We start from the raw sequence: 16626 nt of genomic DNA, 5'->3' as shown, positions 1-16626 counted from the left end.
AATTCAGCACAGTCGTCCTAACACAATTTTTGCAAATCCGTAGTCCAGCTTCGTGGTCGTGAATATAGAACTTTATACAAGTTATCTACTCACATAAACGTTCAATGACCGAAAAACCGCGCTACTCTACTCCGACAGTAATCGGAAATAACACTCTCAGTTGCATTTGTCATTAATTTATATTGCATAATTGCAGCAACACACTATGCGACGCGCGTAAATCAATTATAATTCAATGAAACAATCGGAGAAAACACAAATTTGTGGCACGGGCAAAGACGTCCGTATTCGACCACGACTGGAAACTCTCTGCCCGAGTTAATTTCATTGGCAATTGTTTTGATGCCGCCCCTCATCTCCTTTTGCTTTTCGTGTATCGGAGTAGGCCGGGACAGGTGTATGCGTGTAAGTGTGTGTCGTAGATCTAGCTTAGTATAAGTAAGTAGCGACCTTCATTGCTCATACACTTGTTGACATCTTCTTAACTTAGTGGTGATGGTTATTTAGCTGAGTGTGTTCCTAAAACTCGCAAGATTGTGCTGAGAAATAAACGAAATTTACTATTGAATCAGTCAATAACGCACTCAGGCGCAATTATGAGCTGTGGACGAGCTTAGAGAGAGAGAGAGAGAGAGAGAGAGAGAGAGAGAGAGAGAGAGCAGCGGTGGTCAACGACCAACTTTTGAGTGGCTGGCCGAACCACCCGTTCCAGTCTATACGCTCTTTGAAAAGTAATTTAAACTGAGTTACCCTGTAACGTGCTAATATCTTCAAGATAATTTATTTAAAATAATTAAAAAGGTTACCGCTTCAATTTAATAAAATATAATATATTCTTTCTAATTAACTTGAAAATTAAAATGCTTTTTTTTAATATTAAAATAATATTATTGTTTGTCAGAAGAAATATAATCAATGAACAAAAATTGTGTTTTGATAATTAAAATTGAGCTCAAATCATTGAAGATACAATTGTCGGAACTCTACAATAACACAACAGTATTTCTTTGAGCAGAACTGTCAATTTATTTGCCAGGGGATCACGACAAATATTTGCCAACGTTATCAATGAATTCTGGATATTTCTGCTATAGTCAATTAGTATCCATGGCTATGAAAAAACGTACGTTTTCTTTCACATATTTAAAAATCATGCAACCAATATATATACGCGTACGCACGCGCGTACACACAAATGCACATTAATGAGAAATTTAACGTATATTGAAAGTATCTTTACCAATAAACACATATGGGGATATGTGCCAGGGATAGTTCTGAGCTACATTCCGACAATATGATGAGATCGGATCTGCAAAATGAAAAATGAAGAAAAATATTGACACTGTATATATATACACACAGGTATCAGCGATGCATTATGATTTGAGCATGTAGTTAATATTAAAATTTGATAAAATGACGTCTATAAAAACAAAGCTTCCTCTTCAAGGAAGCCAAATTATCACTGTTATAACTGATGTAACTAAGCGTAATACTTTAATATGATATTGGGCAAATTTGAAAGGTTACTTATCGTCATCGAAGCAGTCGCCTAAGTCGACAATCGGCACCGAAGCTAGGGGAAGATGACAAAAAATAAAGTAGAAGCAGCGAAGAAAAGAAAAGCAAGAGGAAGCAGCACCTTGGATTTCAGATCTGCTGGCATTCTCATTCAAGAAATGTTTGTGGCTATTTGGTAGCACGTTGAAACTTGCTCTCACTCTCTTTTTCTCGCTCTCTTTCTTTCATCTTTTGTCTCGCATTTATTGGAAGTTGTCTCGAGGGTCACTAGAAAGAATGTAGCCAAGTCTTTGCTGTCTCTCCCCTCTCTCCCCCTTCCTTTTCTCTTTCTGCCTACAACAGCAAAAAATGGAAAAAAAAAGAAAAAGACATAGAAAAAGAATGCGGATGGATGCAATATGCGGGTATACTGTCCTAATTACAACAAGACCTCCATTTTTTTCTTTATGTGTATTTAGGCATAGGGGAGAGGGGATAGAATACCGAGTGCTAAGATCCGAAATATTTTGATCCGCAAAGAGGATATTCTAGCGCCTCCCGGTTTCTCTTTGTCCTATGCTCTCAAAATTTCTTTATGTTGCTACATCAATTTTATATTAATAGCAATATAACCATCGATCGAATGGATTTTTCAAGATTCAAAGGACAGAATGTTAAAAAGAAAGTGTATTCAAGAAAGTGTTTTTCAATGATGCAGAGTTTTCTGCGTGAAGCAACATAGTCAACTGGAGATTTTTATTATATGTCTTGTAGACAAAATAACTTGCGTATTTAAAACAATTGTTTATGTTTGCTGATATATTGATGAGAATGATTTATGGAAAACACATAGTCATTATATTGAATAGATTTGAATGTTTGAAAAAGCCCGTCTAACGCATAATATTCGAAAAGCTAGCTATTCATAACATCGAGTGTCTTCGACTCAATGGAATTTATTTTTTCGGGCATTTTCGGACTCGAGCTTCTTCTCACGGTACACTCATTCATAGCTACGCGAAGCGAGATTTCATCGCGGACAAACCTCTCACTGTCTTGATGATGGCTCTACTACCGCTGCTGCCTGCACTGCATACGTGAGCATCATCACGGTTGTATAGTGTCGCGACAATCATTAATTGTAAATATTTTGCAATACATATGTTACGGATAACTCACTGAGCTAAATCTTCATAACAATATGTATATCGTATGAGAGAGAGAGAGAGAGAGAGAGAGAGAGACGACAGATGAAGACCGAAAAAAATATACATGCTATAATAGAAAGTACAAGTTGTGCATAACACGCGCTGACTGGTATTCGTTATTTAATCTGTCCACACGAAGCTGGTACGTTGGAATCGTTCTATTTACTGAAACTGTTAGCTCACTGCCACGTCAATAGCTTTGCGCAGAATACTTTCACGTGTTGAAAAACGCAGCATAGTAGAGAACCGTTTTGTCAAGCATGCTTGACTTTGTGGAGCCGCCGAGGTTTTGTTTGGAATGCTCACATTGCTTCAGTCCTTAGCTGAAGCTACGAAATGTACAATAGTTTACACACAAGTGACACGAACACCGCTCAATAACCAAAGTGTCAAAAGAAACTGTCAATGCAGATTCAGACTATCAATGTACTTCATCTTTATCACCTCGTAATTGCTCGTAATGTAAATGACTTAAATATTGATAATTTTCGCAATGAAACCAAGTAGCAAGTTCAATGAAATCAATTTTCGATTGATAATCATGGAAATAGTTTATCGCCAACATTTACTTGGGCTACAAAAAGAGGAAAACGATTAAAATGCCAGGAAAATCAAATTCAAAAATTTACCCTATGTACTTAAAAAAAGGGCAAAGCATGTAAATAGTACTTGTGCATTTTTTCATTATATTATTATGATTACTAAAATCACGTTGTTATTTTTATATAATAAGCTAATAAAGTTGGATACATAATTAATCCCTTGGGACCTTATTTCAATGATATGATTCTGAGCGATATATTAATATATTGTAATAAATTAACCGAATAGTCTGATAAATTTTCGAATTTATCAGATTATGAGGTAGTTTATCATGTGATATAAATATATCACTCAAAGTCGTACCATTGAAATAAGGCCATAGAATGCACGAGTCCAGATAATTGGAAAAATAAGTAAGTTCAGTCATTCGCAAATGTTTAGGCAGTTAGCTAACTGGCGAATCCCTGTGCAGATGGAGTTGCGACAAATACAATAATTGCCATTTTCAATGCCCGGCCACACAGATTTGTGCTAGAGATATATATTATAAACAAAGAAGAAAAAGCTACTATGAAAAATGGTCTGGCGTTAGATCATAGCTAACCAGTTGCAATGCTCTAAACTATAAACTAACTATTTGAAAATTTCGTTGAAAGGTCCACGAAAAAAACACGAAAGACCCACGACCGATTAGTTGTAGACATAATCAAATCATTTGAGGTTAGCTGTCGAAAATATTTTCTATTTATTATATTAGGTGTATATAAGTGAATAGCGGCACCTTTAATATCTTTCTCTCCCATTACATCACGACATCTTACCTATCATTGATGATCGTACAAACTTGAAACATCAAAGTAATCTTCGATTTTTTCCATTTATACGGAACCTTTGTTTGTACGCTAATTCTTCTTTAGGGTCACAGTTTTCTTCCAGTGCCTGTGCACCCTACATGTTCACATCGTGTTCCTACTATTTATTACTTTCGATGCATTTTTCTTACTGTATCATAAAAAAACCGACTGAGTCCTGACGCGACAAGAAATTATCGCTCCTAGGCAGACACAAGTCACGAACCTTGGTTGATCGTTTCCAGCCGTGTCTTGCTGACAAGCCCACTATAGATTTCCTTCACTTTCTTCAAGTAGACAGAGCAATAAAAAATGTCCCTTGAAAAAGGGTAAGGGAAACTATACCACGAGGATGCACATCTATACGAAGAGAGAGATCAGATCGTCGCGAGGATTTGAGGAGTGAAAAACGCCGGCTTAAATCTCCGAAGCCAAGATTTTTGTATGCGAGTGTCTTTTAACGTTTTTTTGTAGTACTCGTCTACGCACAGCACACCTCTAATTTTGAATTAAAGAAAAAAAAATCAAGCTTAAATTACGCTTGTATTATTTTGTCATCATTGAAACCCGGAGTTTCCGAACGTTGTTATAAATCGTTTGTCTTCTTCGACAAAGCCAGAGCCGCCAACAAGTATAACATGTTTTCCGATCCTGCGATGACTGTGCAGAAGATAGTAACTGTAAATAATTCATAGTAAAGTAAGTTTTAGGATGAATTTTATTTGTTGAATATTCTACTCGATTGCATTAAGCATTACTCTCGACTGTAAGTGTTGAAGAAGTCGATTTCAGAAGCCGACTTCTCGATTTGGAAGGGCAAATTCTTCTAATGGAAGAAAATCAAGCAGATTTTTGATAACGTATGATCTACCGGCCTTGTCAATAAATTGAAAAGAATCTGCTTATTTTTCTCCAATAATACAAATTCTTTCCTCTCGGATTGACGAGTCAACACCTCAAATGAATTTGTTCAATAATTCTTATTCGTTTCCAATCTTGAAAGGTATTCTGGTAAAAGTCAATAAAAGCCTTAGCTAACAAGTCTATTTATCGAATAATTCATTTTTTGTTTTATTTCTTTTATTTTCGTTGAAATAAGCACCAGGAAATGTGCCAAGTCTCATCTCAAGTTTCAGTATCAGTATTTGATCTGAATTCATCTTTGACATACATACGTGACAGTATCTCTGCTCGTGTACGCAGAACATACAATAAACATACAAACAACATCATTTATACTATCGATATTCTTACTTCTCATCAGTATCAGTACAAGCGGAAAGAGAAGAAAGTGATATTGAATGAATCAAGTATGTAGAGCGCAGGTTTTTCTTTTAATTCTACAGATTTTATTATGTCGAGTCAATTGAAATTAAAATATCGATCATCGACCATGGATCGTAGTATACTACAACTTGGAATGTTTTCTCGCAAAAATTAACACATTACGAAATTCAATTCCTTTATAAAGAAATACCTTGCAAAATATTAAGAAAGATTGCAATATTTAGCTTACTTATTCAGCACAATATCGCGGCTCATTGCTCGCTTTTGGACGGCCATTCGCGAGGGGTATACTGAATTTCAGAACGTCTGGCGTGCGCATGTACCCAATCAAAATTTATTCACGTTCGCTAGTCATTTAATACTATAGATGCACACCTACACATTTACTTACTTAAATACATAATTTATTTTTATAATTAATGCATGGTTTTTACAAAAATAAAATAAATAATCTGAATAAATAAAAATATAATAGAATTGAAAATATGCTACTAATTACAATATCGTTCAATAAATATCTATCGCAGATGAAATTGATAAATACAACGGTGTTTCAGCAAGTTTTCAAACTCGACACTCAGTGTCTAGGTAGCTTTTGAAAATCTGTGGCTACACAGATTTTGCTCTATAAATGCATCATACATTTTTTTAACTTGCCTACGTTGTAGAAAGGTTTACAATAAATTAAAAGCTAAAATACTTTTGAGCTGAATTATTTCATTAAAGCTTCTCTTTATCGTTTTTGCATCTCGTAGGTCGCGCGCGCGTGTGTGTGTGTGTGTGTGTGTGTGTGTGTGTGTGTGTGTGTGTGTGTGTGTGTGTGCATGAGTGCGCGCGCGCGCGCGTGTGTGTGTAAATCATTTATTTAGCAATTTATTGAATACTATATCTGGTCGGGATATCTCGCTAAACGAATCTATACGAAATCTCAGTTACAATTCTGCTTACCGAAGCTCTTTAATCGCAGAATTTCTCTGCCTGACTGTCACTGTTGTAAATACAATACTCATCATTTTGACAGACAGAAGTAATCGTGTTTGTTTAATAAAAGCCATACTCTTATAAAAGCTAAATCAACATAGCCAATAAGCTAATTTGTCATTGTTTATTGATTCGCTTACACATGCATTTCGAATAATCGAAGCACCAAAGCAGCAACGCGCGTAGAAGGAGGTTGAGCAACATCAATTTTTCAGCGATTCTGTCAATCAAATGCAAATATATCGGGGATGTAGAAAAATCGGTGAATCCGATGGTGATCGATCGATAGATGAATGTTTGAACTTGGTCGAAAGAAAGATGCAAAGTTTGCAATCGTCAGTAGGTTGCTGCTGCACTTGAAAACGGCCGAGAAGAGTTTAATGGTTGCACTGACAGTACACGGGTCTGTGTCTTGAAGTAGCAGATAAATTGTCCGAAAATAAATATTGTGCTCAATTGTGATCAGTCGTTTGGCCGACTCAGCTGCAATCCGCGCAATGAAGGTGGCTAAGACAGCGACGAGGCCGGCAACTTGCCTAAGATTCAAAACACCGGATAAAGTGTTCAAACACCTGAACTACGTATTCCAGGCCGTTCATGTAGTCGCGGAAGATCAGCCAATCTCGCAGGTTACGATAAGTCGCACTTTCCGACATATCGCGGAACTCGACGGACATCACGTCGCGGGTTACATCTGCCCTTGGCGTCACGCCACGCTCGGCCAATGCCATTTGCAGCTCGCATAATACCTGCAATATTGGAAACGTAAACACAATTATTGTCACTAGTAATCGAGTATATAATTACAAGCGAAGCAGATGTCTTTTTATTCGAAACAAACACGCTGTCCATTCACTGGAGCAGTGACTACGAAATTTCACCGAGAAACTTTCGATTCCGCTTATGACGTGCAGACAAAAGATGAGTACCGAGTGATTTATTTATTTTGGAGTTCGATGCATACGAATGCGTAATAATGCGAAATGACAAGTAAAAATAACTTACCGATCGAAGATTGTACTCTGTATCTTTGAATTGCTTGCGAAAATCAAGAGCATAGTCTTCCTGATCCCACGCTATCTGCTCCAGCCCTACAGCGTACCTCTGCATATATTCATAGGCATCTAATAGTGCTGTATCGAGCTGCATTAAAAATAAGCAATAGTTGTATTACACTGTTTTGTTTGAGGAAAGAATCATCAACAGTTTGAAATAAGCGAATTGCCAGATTTTAACAGAAATTAACCAATGATGCAGTGCTCTTTTTCAATAACGGTGGGACAAAGGTGAATGTGATATAGCTATTTATAAAATATTTATCCAACTAGACTTACCATACGAACTTCCAGCTTGTGAAGATAATCTTGATCCAAATGCTCGCCGAGCATTTTCGGTATCTGCTTCGGACCGGGAAGCCAGTCGTAATGATTATCTTTCCATGTCAAATGAAGATCGGCATAGTCGGTGTTGAAAGTTTTCTTGATCTATGAAAAACAAAATGAAAACAGTAATTGCCGTTGTTCATCTATGGATTATTATTAGTCGGAGAATGTGCCGTGTGATTGATTGATGAGTGCACCTCGTAGTGGACCAGTACCTATTTACTAAAATGATGAAGCCTCTTTTAAGTTGAACTATGCAATAATGGAGATGGCATAAGGTATTGCAAGCGAGATCATAAATAGCAACAGATGCGTTTGAAACTGAAGAAATAGAGGAAAAGCCATGCTTTTAATAAAAGGATATTGGGAAAAATTCCTAGGAGCTGCAAATCTTAATGGGCCTTTCATTGTCGTTGTTTGTAGTTCGAACGTCAGATATTATTTTACTTTGAAAGTTTTTCAGCGACGTACTTATCATCGATATTGTGACATCTGTTCGATGAAGATATCAAAACTATTGGCTATGTGTTGACCTAGTCAATGCGCTTATTTTTACATTGGTTACTTTATACACGTAATACAACGGAAGACATAACCAGTCTTCCGGTTCGTTTTCGCTAATCCTACGTCCAACATTTAAGAAACCACAGATTTATTTTCTGAAGTAACATACCCATGTATGCATGTGAATCACGCGGTAGCTAAAATGCCTTTATTCCTTTCTTCTGAATAAATCAATCTCAAAAGCATTTTATCAGACTTCTTCAATAGCAATAGTAACAATGACAGTACGATATGATCCGAACTGCTGAGAATGTTAATATGATCTTTTATAAGACTTGCAGGCGAACGCTGCTGTTGTATTATTGCTGAGCTGTGATTCTTATTCTCAACTTTATCTTGCGATTATTATTGTTGCATCTTTCGACGAGCTTTTCTTTCAAGATAAATCTCTTATTATAATTTCTATTTCGTTGTTTCACCATTATTACCCGGATCCCGGTGATTGTCGATTACCGACTTATGAACCAACTCAAATCCGAATTTTTATTTATGAAATATTGGCTCGAACACAAAGTCGGAATGTATTGCAATAGCCAACAAAAACTAGAATGATATTTAAGAAGCTGAGCAGACAGGATGACAACGAAAAGGACAAACGAGCGGCGGCGCAAGTCGTCGGTCCATTTTAAAAGAGTTGAGAAGTACTGGAGACTAATAGATTTTGGCGGATCCTCTACAGCAGTTTCTTACCTACGGTACAAGCTACTTCCTGTCAGCGCGAGCGCGCTTGCTTAATTTCGAGACACCGGTTTATTTTACGAGCGTGTTTCTTTTCTATCTTTTTCGTTCTTATTTTCGAGTGACAGTGCCAAGCGAACCAGTGCTAGTCTAATATCATCATCAGCAAAAGCAACCTTGTGACCCCACAAAAAAGTGACCGCGGGAAAGGAAACATATGAAACAGCTAATTCTTTGTAAAGGTAGGATTACTCAATGTTGCGCCGACATCCATTCGATCTACATTACCAATTACAACTTTATTGCAGGGCGAAACAGATAATTCCCTCGAGAAAAATTTTAAATTCATGTTTGTCAATTACGTGAACAACATATACATCACTATTAACAAAGTTGCGATCATTTAGGAACTAACATTGCATAGAAATGTTTGGATGTGTTTACGACTCTTTTTTTCTCACAGCAATAATTGTCACAATCGGAAAGACATGTATTTCCGATCTGGTGTATAGTTTTACAACAACAAAGTAAACAATTATAAATTTTTAGAATCACAGGCTAGAAACATCAAAAACCTTTGTTAAATGCTTTAAAAATCCCTTTCAAGTAAAACAATACTTGAGTAGATAACTCTGTTTTATACCCATCACCTTTCATAAAGTAGGGATGACATTTTCGATGAAATGATATTTAGGCTTGCTTGATGTTAATTGGTGTTGTGTTCAAGTCACCTTATATGCAAAATAAAACGTGACCGATCAAGTCGTAAAAACGCCCAAACTTTCACAGATCCGTCGTTATTATAGTAACCGTCCTGAATTACCCTTATTTTTCAATTTTAGAGTGCTCCATACCGAAAAGAAAAGACTGCAATAAAATTTGTTCCAACAGCTTCGTTTGGCATTTCTAAAAGTTACAGACATTGCACATCCCATTCCGGTTTGGAAAGATTGATAAAGAAGAGTCGACGTCTTTGCCATTATCCCTAAAAATGCATGCCTAAACTGGCTAATGATAAATAACCAGTTGAGTTACTAAACATAATTTGGGAGAATACAGTAGAAAGCAAAGATACCGATTGGGAGCTAACTGCAGATAAGATCTATGAGACTGACAGACACGACATGACGTTATAGGGAGGCTAGGAATCGCAAAGTAAAACGAGATAGTACGTCAAAGGAACGTAGTATCCGGTACAATCTCTCGCCTTGCTTGTGAAGCACTTTTAGTATGCAGGTAACGCAATGTCGGTATACGCTGACGCGGCGTGATCTCCTCGGACCGCGAATGTCGGCTACCTTTCAAGCGGCCCTTCTCGCTCTCTGCCTGCCTATAACATTTCTAACTTGACTTGGCCGAGTCCGTGGCATTGGCATACTATCGTCAATATAGTTGCATGTAATCTATCTACAATACTGCGCGCATGAGGATCTAATAATCATTATTTGCAAACGAGGAACTGTAATGTATGCATTATACAATAGGACGAAAGAAAAGAAAAAGAACAAAAGGTTGGGAGAGGGAGAGTGAAAACGATTACAAAAAAAATCAAATAATTGTCGTAATGTGGCACTGCAATATAAAATTGCGATCTGCATGTGTGTAAATGCAATTGCGAGTCAGTGATACTCGAAACCCCCAATGTTTTTCCAAGTCAGCAACAATGTGATCCACTCCAAGTGAGTAAATGTCTCGCATGCACAAAGCCCGGATGCAAGAATATCACAAGGAGCCAGATAAAACAGAAATGGAGCTGGCCTCTAACAAATTTTCGCAGAGCTCGACACTTTACAAGTTAGTATGTGTAGTAGGGACCGGCAGAACATGTATATAGACAAAGTGGTGCAGGTGGCTTATTTCAAGACAAGGCGTCATACTGTCTGCATGGCTGTTTCAAGCAAAATCTTGCTACGAACATCGAGCCGGTCAATGTATCAAGGGTCATTGTCGCTGCTCATCGTGTTACGAGATGATGATTCGAGGTGGCGTCGTAGAATGAAAAATTGAATGTTAAACAAAGGAACGAAACGGATAAGAAAGAAGGAGGAGGAAACGAAAGACGCTCATAACGTTAACAGAGTTCAACTTACAAAGTCGTCGCGAAAACCATGAGCGTAGTTAAGAGCCGTCTTAGCCTGCATGACGATATTACCGAGGAGGGTTGCGTCGTTCAGCTGGACGACGTCGATGTCACCTTCGAACTCCTCGGCGGCAAACCCACAGGGATTAAGCCACTTGGGCGCTTGGTCGAGCCTGCGCGATTCCAATGTCATAGCCGTCGGGGCGCTCTCCACAGAGACCAACAACAGCGCTACTAACAGCCCGACGAGCCCTGCAATACAGCAAACGCAACCTGCTTTATTTTAATAGAGTTTTCTACAGTTGGTTAATTATTATATTTAATAAATTATTGCTATTTTGAAAATAGACGGCAGCTTGAGTAGATTATATGAAAGATTCAGGTAAGAGAGATTTATAGACGAAATCGACAACTCGGCTATGAGTTTGCGTTATTTTTTCAATCAACGGGGTCTTCATGCGTTATGACCTTATGATCAAAGACCTATGGTTTTTTATATATTGGTTTACAATTGAAGTTCAAAACAGAATTGTGACTTTCAACGGCTATATTGTTTTTGCTCGCAATCATGACATAATAATTTTAATTAGACGTAGTAAAAAACGCGCTTATATTTGACTTGCGATGTATAGCGTAGACTAGTTGTAACAGGAGCGACAGCGAGACGCTCGTTTCTCTCGACGATGCTGGGGGCTTGTATCAGAAAAAGTTGTAACTTGGATAGAGAGAAAGAGCGAGGAAAGAGAGGCTGCTAAATTAGCCGGGTACGCGTAACCGCGCTGCTGCTGCTGCTGCTGCCGCTGCTGCTGAGTGGGCTACTGCTACATGCTGCTGCACTTAAACTTCTGTAAAAAAAGCTGCCACGCGGACTATAGCGGAAAAATGCAGTAATGGTTAACTGTCCTCGCATTGCTCGTGACAATTAGACGCAATTACATCCCCAGCGGCACGCTTCAAGATTTTGCTGCTCTGCTCTTTGCGGTAGGTCTGCCCGTTAACGCTCTTTCTGTCTGTCCGTCTGTCTATCTGTCTGTCTCTCTGTCTCAGTCTCTCTCTCTCTCTCTCTCTCTCTCTCTCTGTATCCCTCTTTCTCTCTCTCTCTCTCTCTCTCTCTCTCTCTCTTTCTATCTTTTCGAGATCCAGTTTTCTTCGGTACATCCATCAACACGTCTCAATAAACTGTCCAACTCATCAATTCAACACCGTTTTCATTCACGTAAGCCTACTCCTTCTTTCTGTATCAAACTGAAAGAAAACAATCTGCCTATCTCTCTCCGCTAGCAAAGAATGAAGAAGATTTTATTGAAATTTTTTAATGAGCATTGTAATACGCGGTAATAATATAAAACTGCAATTGGTATGCTCTACACATGAAATTAGCCTGTTCATAAAGTTGGTGAGCATTTCGATTTAATGTTACAATTTATTGTTCATATCTTCGAAATACAATTGAATCTTCTATTATTACTGTAGGTACTTTACAATAAAACAAGATATATTCTCGATAACACTGTTATTGCAATACGACAGTGTATCATATTGGAGACCGCCGATCAATTTATATTTGTAGTTATAGACAAATTCAGTTAAATTGCAGATATTTTATAATCTATATTTTATATAAGTCAGTAAGCGGCTTCTTTTTGAGATAAAGTTTCAAATTTCGTTATTGTTTATACGTCAACTGAAGTAAAAATAAGTATAGGTACGAAAAAACTGGTCGTATCGGAACACTTTCGATAAATTTATTTTTCATTAATTAAAATATATGATGTTTCAACTTTATCAGTTTAACGAGAAATTTATAATTATGATTTTGCAATGTACTCATGTTTGTTGCTTTTGTGGGTTTTACATTACTTATTAGGATTTTAAAATTTCTTGAAAAATGTAATGCAGAAAACTTTTGATACATAAAAAGAAATAGTTAAACATTAGAGTTTTCAAAGTTTTTAAAGCTTAGAGCTCGGACCTATCAACTTAACACTATCTTTGTAGACACCAGTGCAATCAAATTCCAATTATGAAATATTACATATATATTTCAGTTCGGAAAGATTAGTAAAAAAAATGAAGTCAATATTAGCCATGAGAAAACGGACATTTCATTGAGAGCACTTTCAATAGAGTTATTTTTCATTAGCTGAAATACACGATGTTGATACAAAGTATCTCCGAATAGACGATGAGTTGAGAATTAAGTAAAATTTGTTTTGAGTTTTAAAAATGTTTTCAAATTGGAAGGCTGATACAGTATATTTAAGTAACTATTGGATTAGAAAATAGAAGGTGAGTGCTAACGATTTCGAGTAATCGTTTTACGTAGTACAGCGCTAATATTCAGAATTGTACTAATTTATTCTATAAGTAGTTTATCTGTGAGAAAAGCAAAACTGAGCCACCTGTTGACTGTACTCCTGCATATAGCGAGAGAAACAGAGAAAGAGAGAGAGAGAGAGAGAGAGAGAAAGAGAGAGAGAGAGAGCACAGGAAAAAGATAAGGCGTCGTTTTGCCAAAGTCATGACTTGTTTATCTCTCTTTCTCTCTCTCTCTCTCAATATATGACTATTGAATAGACTGATGTTGGGAGTTGTAGCAAATCTCGTTGATCTTTTTGAGTCTCATAGAATAAATGAAATATCAGTGAGAGATTAGCGAAAAGCGCGCCGGTGGTGAGTGTCTCAGGCACACGTGCGAGCGAGAGCGAGAAAAAAGAGAGATATAGCGAATGCTATTGCGATGTGAGCGTACCGGCCGGCACCCACCTCCCGTCTCAGCTAACCGTTACTAATACAATCCGCTGGATGACTAATACGTTCATCGGTTCGCGACTCACATGCGAGACACTGACGTCATGCACCTCTCTGCGATTTGCCCCTCTCTCTTTCTCGCGCTTGATCCTCTTTATCCGTCTGTTCTTTAACTCTCGCTCTTTACTCAATTTCTACTAGAGTTATCAATATTGTAAATAGGTATATTCTCATAAGTTTATAAGCATAACCTAGACACAACAGTATCGTGACGTAAGTTCAAATATACGCTGTAAATTGAAGCCTCTAAATTCTATTCGCGTTACAGGCATTTAGATCGACTAGGTCCAAAATACATGTATATAGATAGAAACATGCAGGTACTTATGCACGCATTTCCGTCGTTAAATTGTGCGTAAAACTCGCGAAGAAATAAATCAACGCAAGTTCGTCTTTGAAATTTGCAGCTCGTCTTATTCAAAGATCCATTGCAACATAGCAATCCGTTTTAAAATAATTGAGTTACTTTCAGGCATGTCTTTCTTACCATCTCATTAGACACGAAAAATGCAAAGATCTAGTCTTACTAGAATGCGTACCAGTTAACATAAAAATAAGAGTCGCTTGAGAACGAGGGCTAGAAAATAATAAATGTTTATTACACTCATAGTCGACGCGTCGTGCATTTCGATGTTCGTGTCCACTCATTTATAAGCCCGTTAGGCGCTGCGTGATTTCACTTTAATATTTGTCCTCTCTCGCTTTTTTCCTTCTTTTCCATGTTACTTCGTGGGAATTTTACAGGGACAACGAATGGGTGAAAAAAGACACGCGCAATATCGTTCGTTGACCGCCACGAGACTCTTGCTTGACTGCTTCAAAGCAGGCTTTTAAACACGGAGTATAAAGTACCTATATTGTTAAATATTTGCTATTTCATTCATAATGATACGGAATCATCAGATAGATCGCTATACTAATAACATGAAATAATTATCAACACTTAGTCTATTAGAGAAATCGTAACAAAGCAAACTTGTTTATTGCCACTGCTAAATCGTGCCGACTTGATCATAACCATAAAAAACCATATTAATAAAATTGGCGATTGGGTTCATCGTGTAATGTAACGTTAGAATCGAATTTCCAAACGCGATTAAGAGAGAAAATAAGTAGACATTTGTCCAGAAAATAAAGCGAAGACAAGAAAGCTAGCTGTCGTGGAAGGCAGAAAGATATGTATGAAAAATAAACAAACGAAACGAGAAATATATCGACGGAAAAAAGTGAAAATAATAATGAGTAAACTTACTCAACCACGTGACGAAGGAGACGCGTGATTTGTTTCGGTAGGTGTTGCTCGGGGGCTGACAATAGGAGGAGGCCGGTGAATCGTTCTGGCTAAGCACGACAATGTTGTCATCCTCACTATCGACACAGCTATTACTTTGCACTTTACAAGTCCGCTGCGGTTGCAGTTGCCGCTCAACATCCACGGCAACGTCGGAGGGGGCTTTATGCGTCCGATTGTTACCCTTGGCCGTGTCAAAGCACCTCGCAGTCGCAGGAGGGTGCTGGTGTTGTCGAAGTTGGCGGCAACGCTGCAGCTCATCGCGGTCGTGATGCTTGGCGCGGGAATGATGCCAGGACACCGAGTCGCCGATCAGACCGAGGATCTCCGGCAGAGGACAGAAGCCGGGGCTGGCGCTGCTGGCGGTGTCCGCGCTCGGCTGCGCCGGCTTTTGAGACTGGGCCGGGGGCTGTCGCGTCGCTGGGGCTCTAGTGCCGCTGCCGGTCGCGCCGCTGCTGGCCAGCCTGTGGTAAGTAGTGCGCTGGTCTCTGCTGAGAATTTGCAGCATGGTCCTGGCGTCCTCGGCAGCGACCACCGGCAGCGTAGCTGCATCGCAACCGGCTCCCCGAAGCGACGGCTGCTGTGCGTCCGTCTGCTCCGTCGCTGCGGTATTGTCCTGTGAGCGAGTCTTGCACATGCTCGGTGCCGATACTAAAGCGCATCTGCAGCATTCGAATCCAATGCTGCTGCTGCCGCTGTTGTTGCTACTTCCGAGATGACCCGAACACTGTTCTCCGACACACTTGACGCACTGATACTTATAACGGATTCTTCCTTCCGTAACTATACAGACGGATCCTTTTTCGCTCTCTCGCTCTTTCTCTCATTTGTTCGAAAAGAGGGGTGGCGCGCAGAAACGTGCGTTCCGAGTGGGAGTAGTAAGGCGTAATCCGTCCTCTTTAAGGGAGTCCACTTTTGCACTCCCTCTCTCTCTCTTTGGCTCGCGTGCTCTCTCTTTCTCTCTCTCTCTCTCTCTCTTTGGCTCGCGTGCTCTCTCTCTCTCTCTCTCTCTCTCTCTCTCTCTCTCTCTGTCTTTTTCTCGCCCCAGGCATCAGCTCACGTGCTGCTACGAGGTGAGCCGTCTGCGTGCACTTAACGTGGGCGTGTGCGTGTATTCGTGTCGTGCCCGGACGAGTGTCAGAAAGTAACTGACTGAACGAGTGAGTAACTCCTCGCCTCGTGCTTGGCTGCGGCTGGCTCGCTCGCTCAAGCCAAGAGGTGAGACACCAGCGAAAGACCGAGAGAGAGAGAGAGAGAGAGAGAGAGAGAGAGAGAGATTGCGTTGTATCACCTCCTGTGGCGCTCAGCGGCACAGGCGCTGTTCTTTTCTTTCTCTCTTTTGCTTCTTGTATCCGTGTCTGCATGCCTGCCTGTGTGTGAAGCGACCAAAGGTAGGTAGGTAGGAACGTAGGTAGGCAGGCAGGCATCTAACAAATCCCGCTGTCAC

At 39.1% G+C, this 16626-nt stretch overlaps 1 protein-coding gene across 2 annotated transcripts; it reads right to left on the bottom strand.

The window, feature by feature from the left end:
* Positions 1-5163: 5163 nt before the first annotated feature.
* Positions 5164-16303, bottom strand: LOC131664997 (uncharacterized). 2 transcript variants are annotated; one of them, XM_058936558.1, is made up of 5 exons: positions 15141-16303; positions 11088-11350; positions 7708-7857; positions 7379-7516; positions 5164-7122 (listed from the first exon to the last, which is right to left on the bottom strand). In XM_058936558.1, the coding sequence occupies exons 1-5, from the start codon at positions 15814-15816 to the stop codon at positions 6910-6912; spliced, it is 1440 nt and encodes a 479-aa protein (XP_058792541.1). In that variant the 5' UTR covers positions 15817-16303; the 3' UTR covers positions 5164-6909. The 2 variants fall into 2 exon arrangements, with proteins under 2 accessions (XP_058792541.1, XP_058792543.1); XM_058936560.1 differs by having other exon boundaries at positions 11088-11329.
* Positions 16304-16626: the final 323 nt, after the last annotated feature.

This window comes from Phymastichus coffea, unplaced genomic scaffold, assembly GCF_024137745.1.
Source record: "Phymastichus coffea isolate CEN01 unplaced genomic scaffold, Cenicafe_Pcof_1.1 PCOF00047, whole genome shotgun sequence".
Taxonomy (NCBI): Eukaryota; Metazoa; Arthropoda; class Insecta; order Hymenoptera; family Eulophidae; genus Phymastichus; species Phymastichus coffea.
The sequence above is the reverse complement of the archived record's forward strand: the minus strand, read 5'-3'. Positions and strand labels throughout refer to the sequence as shown.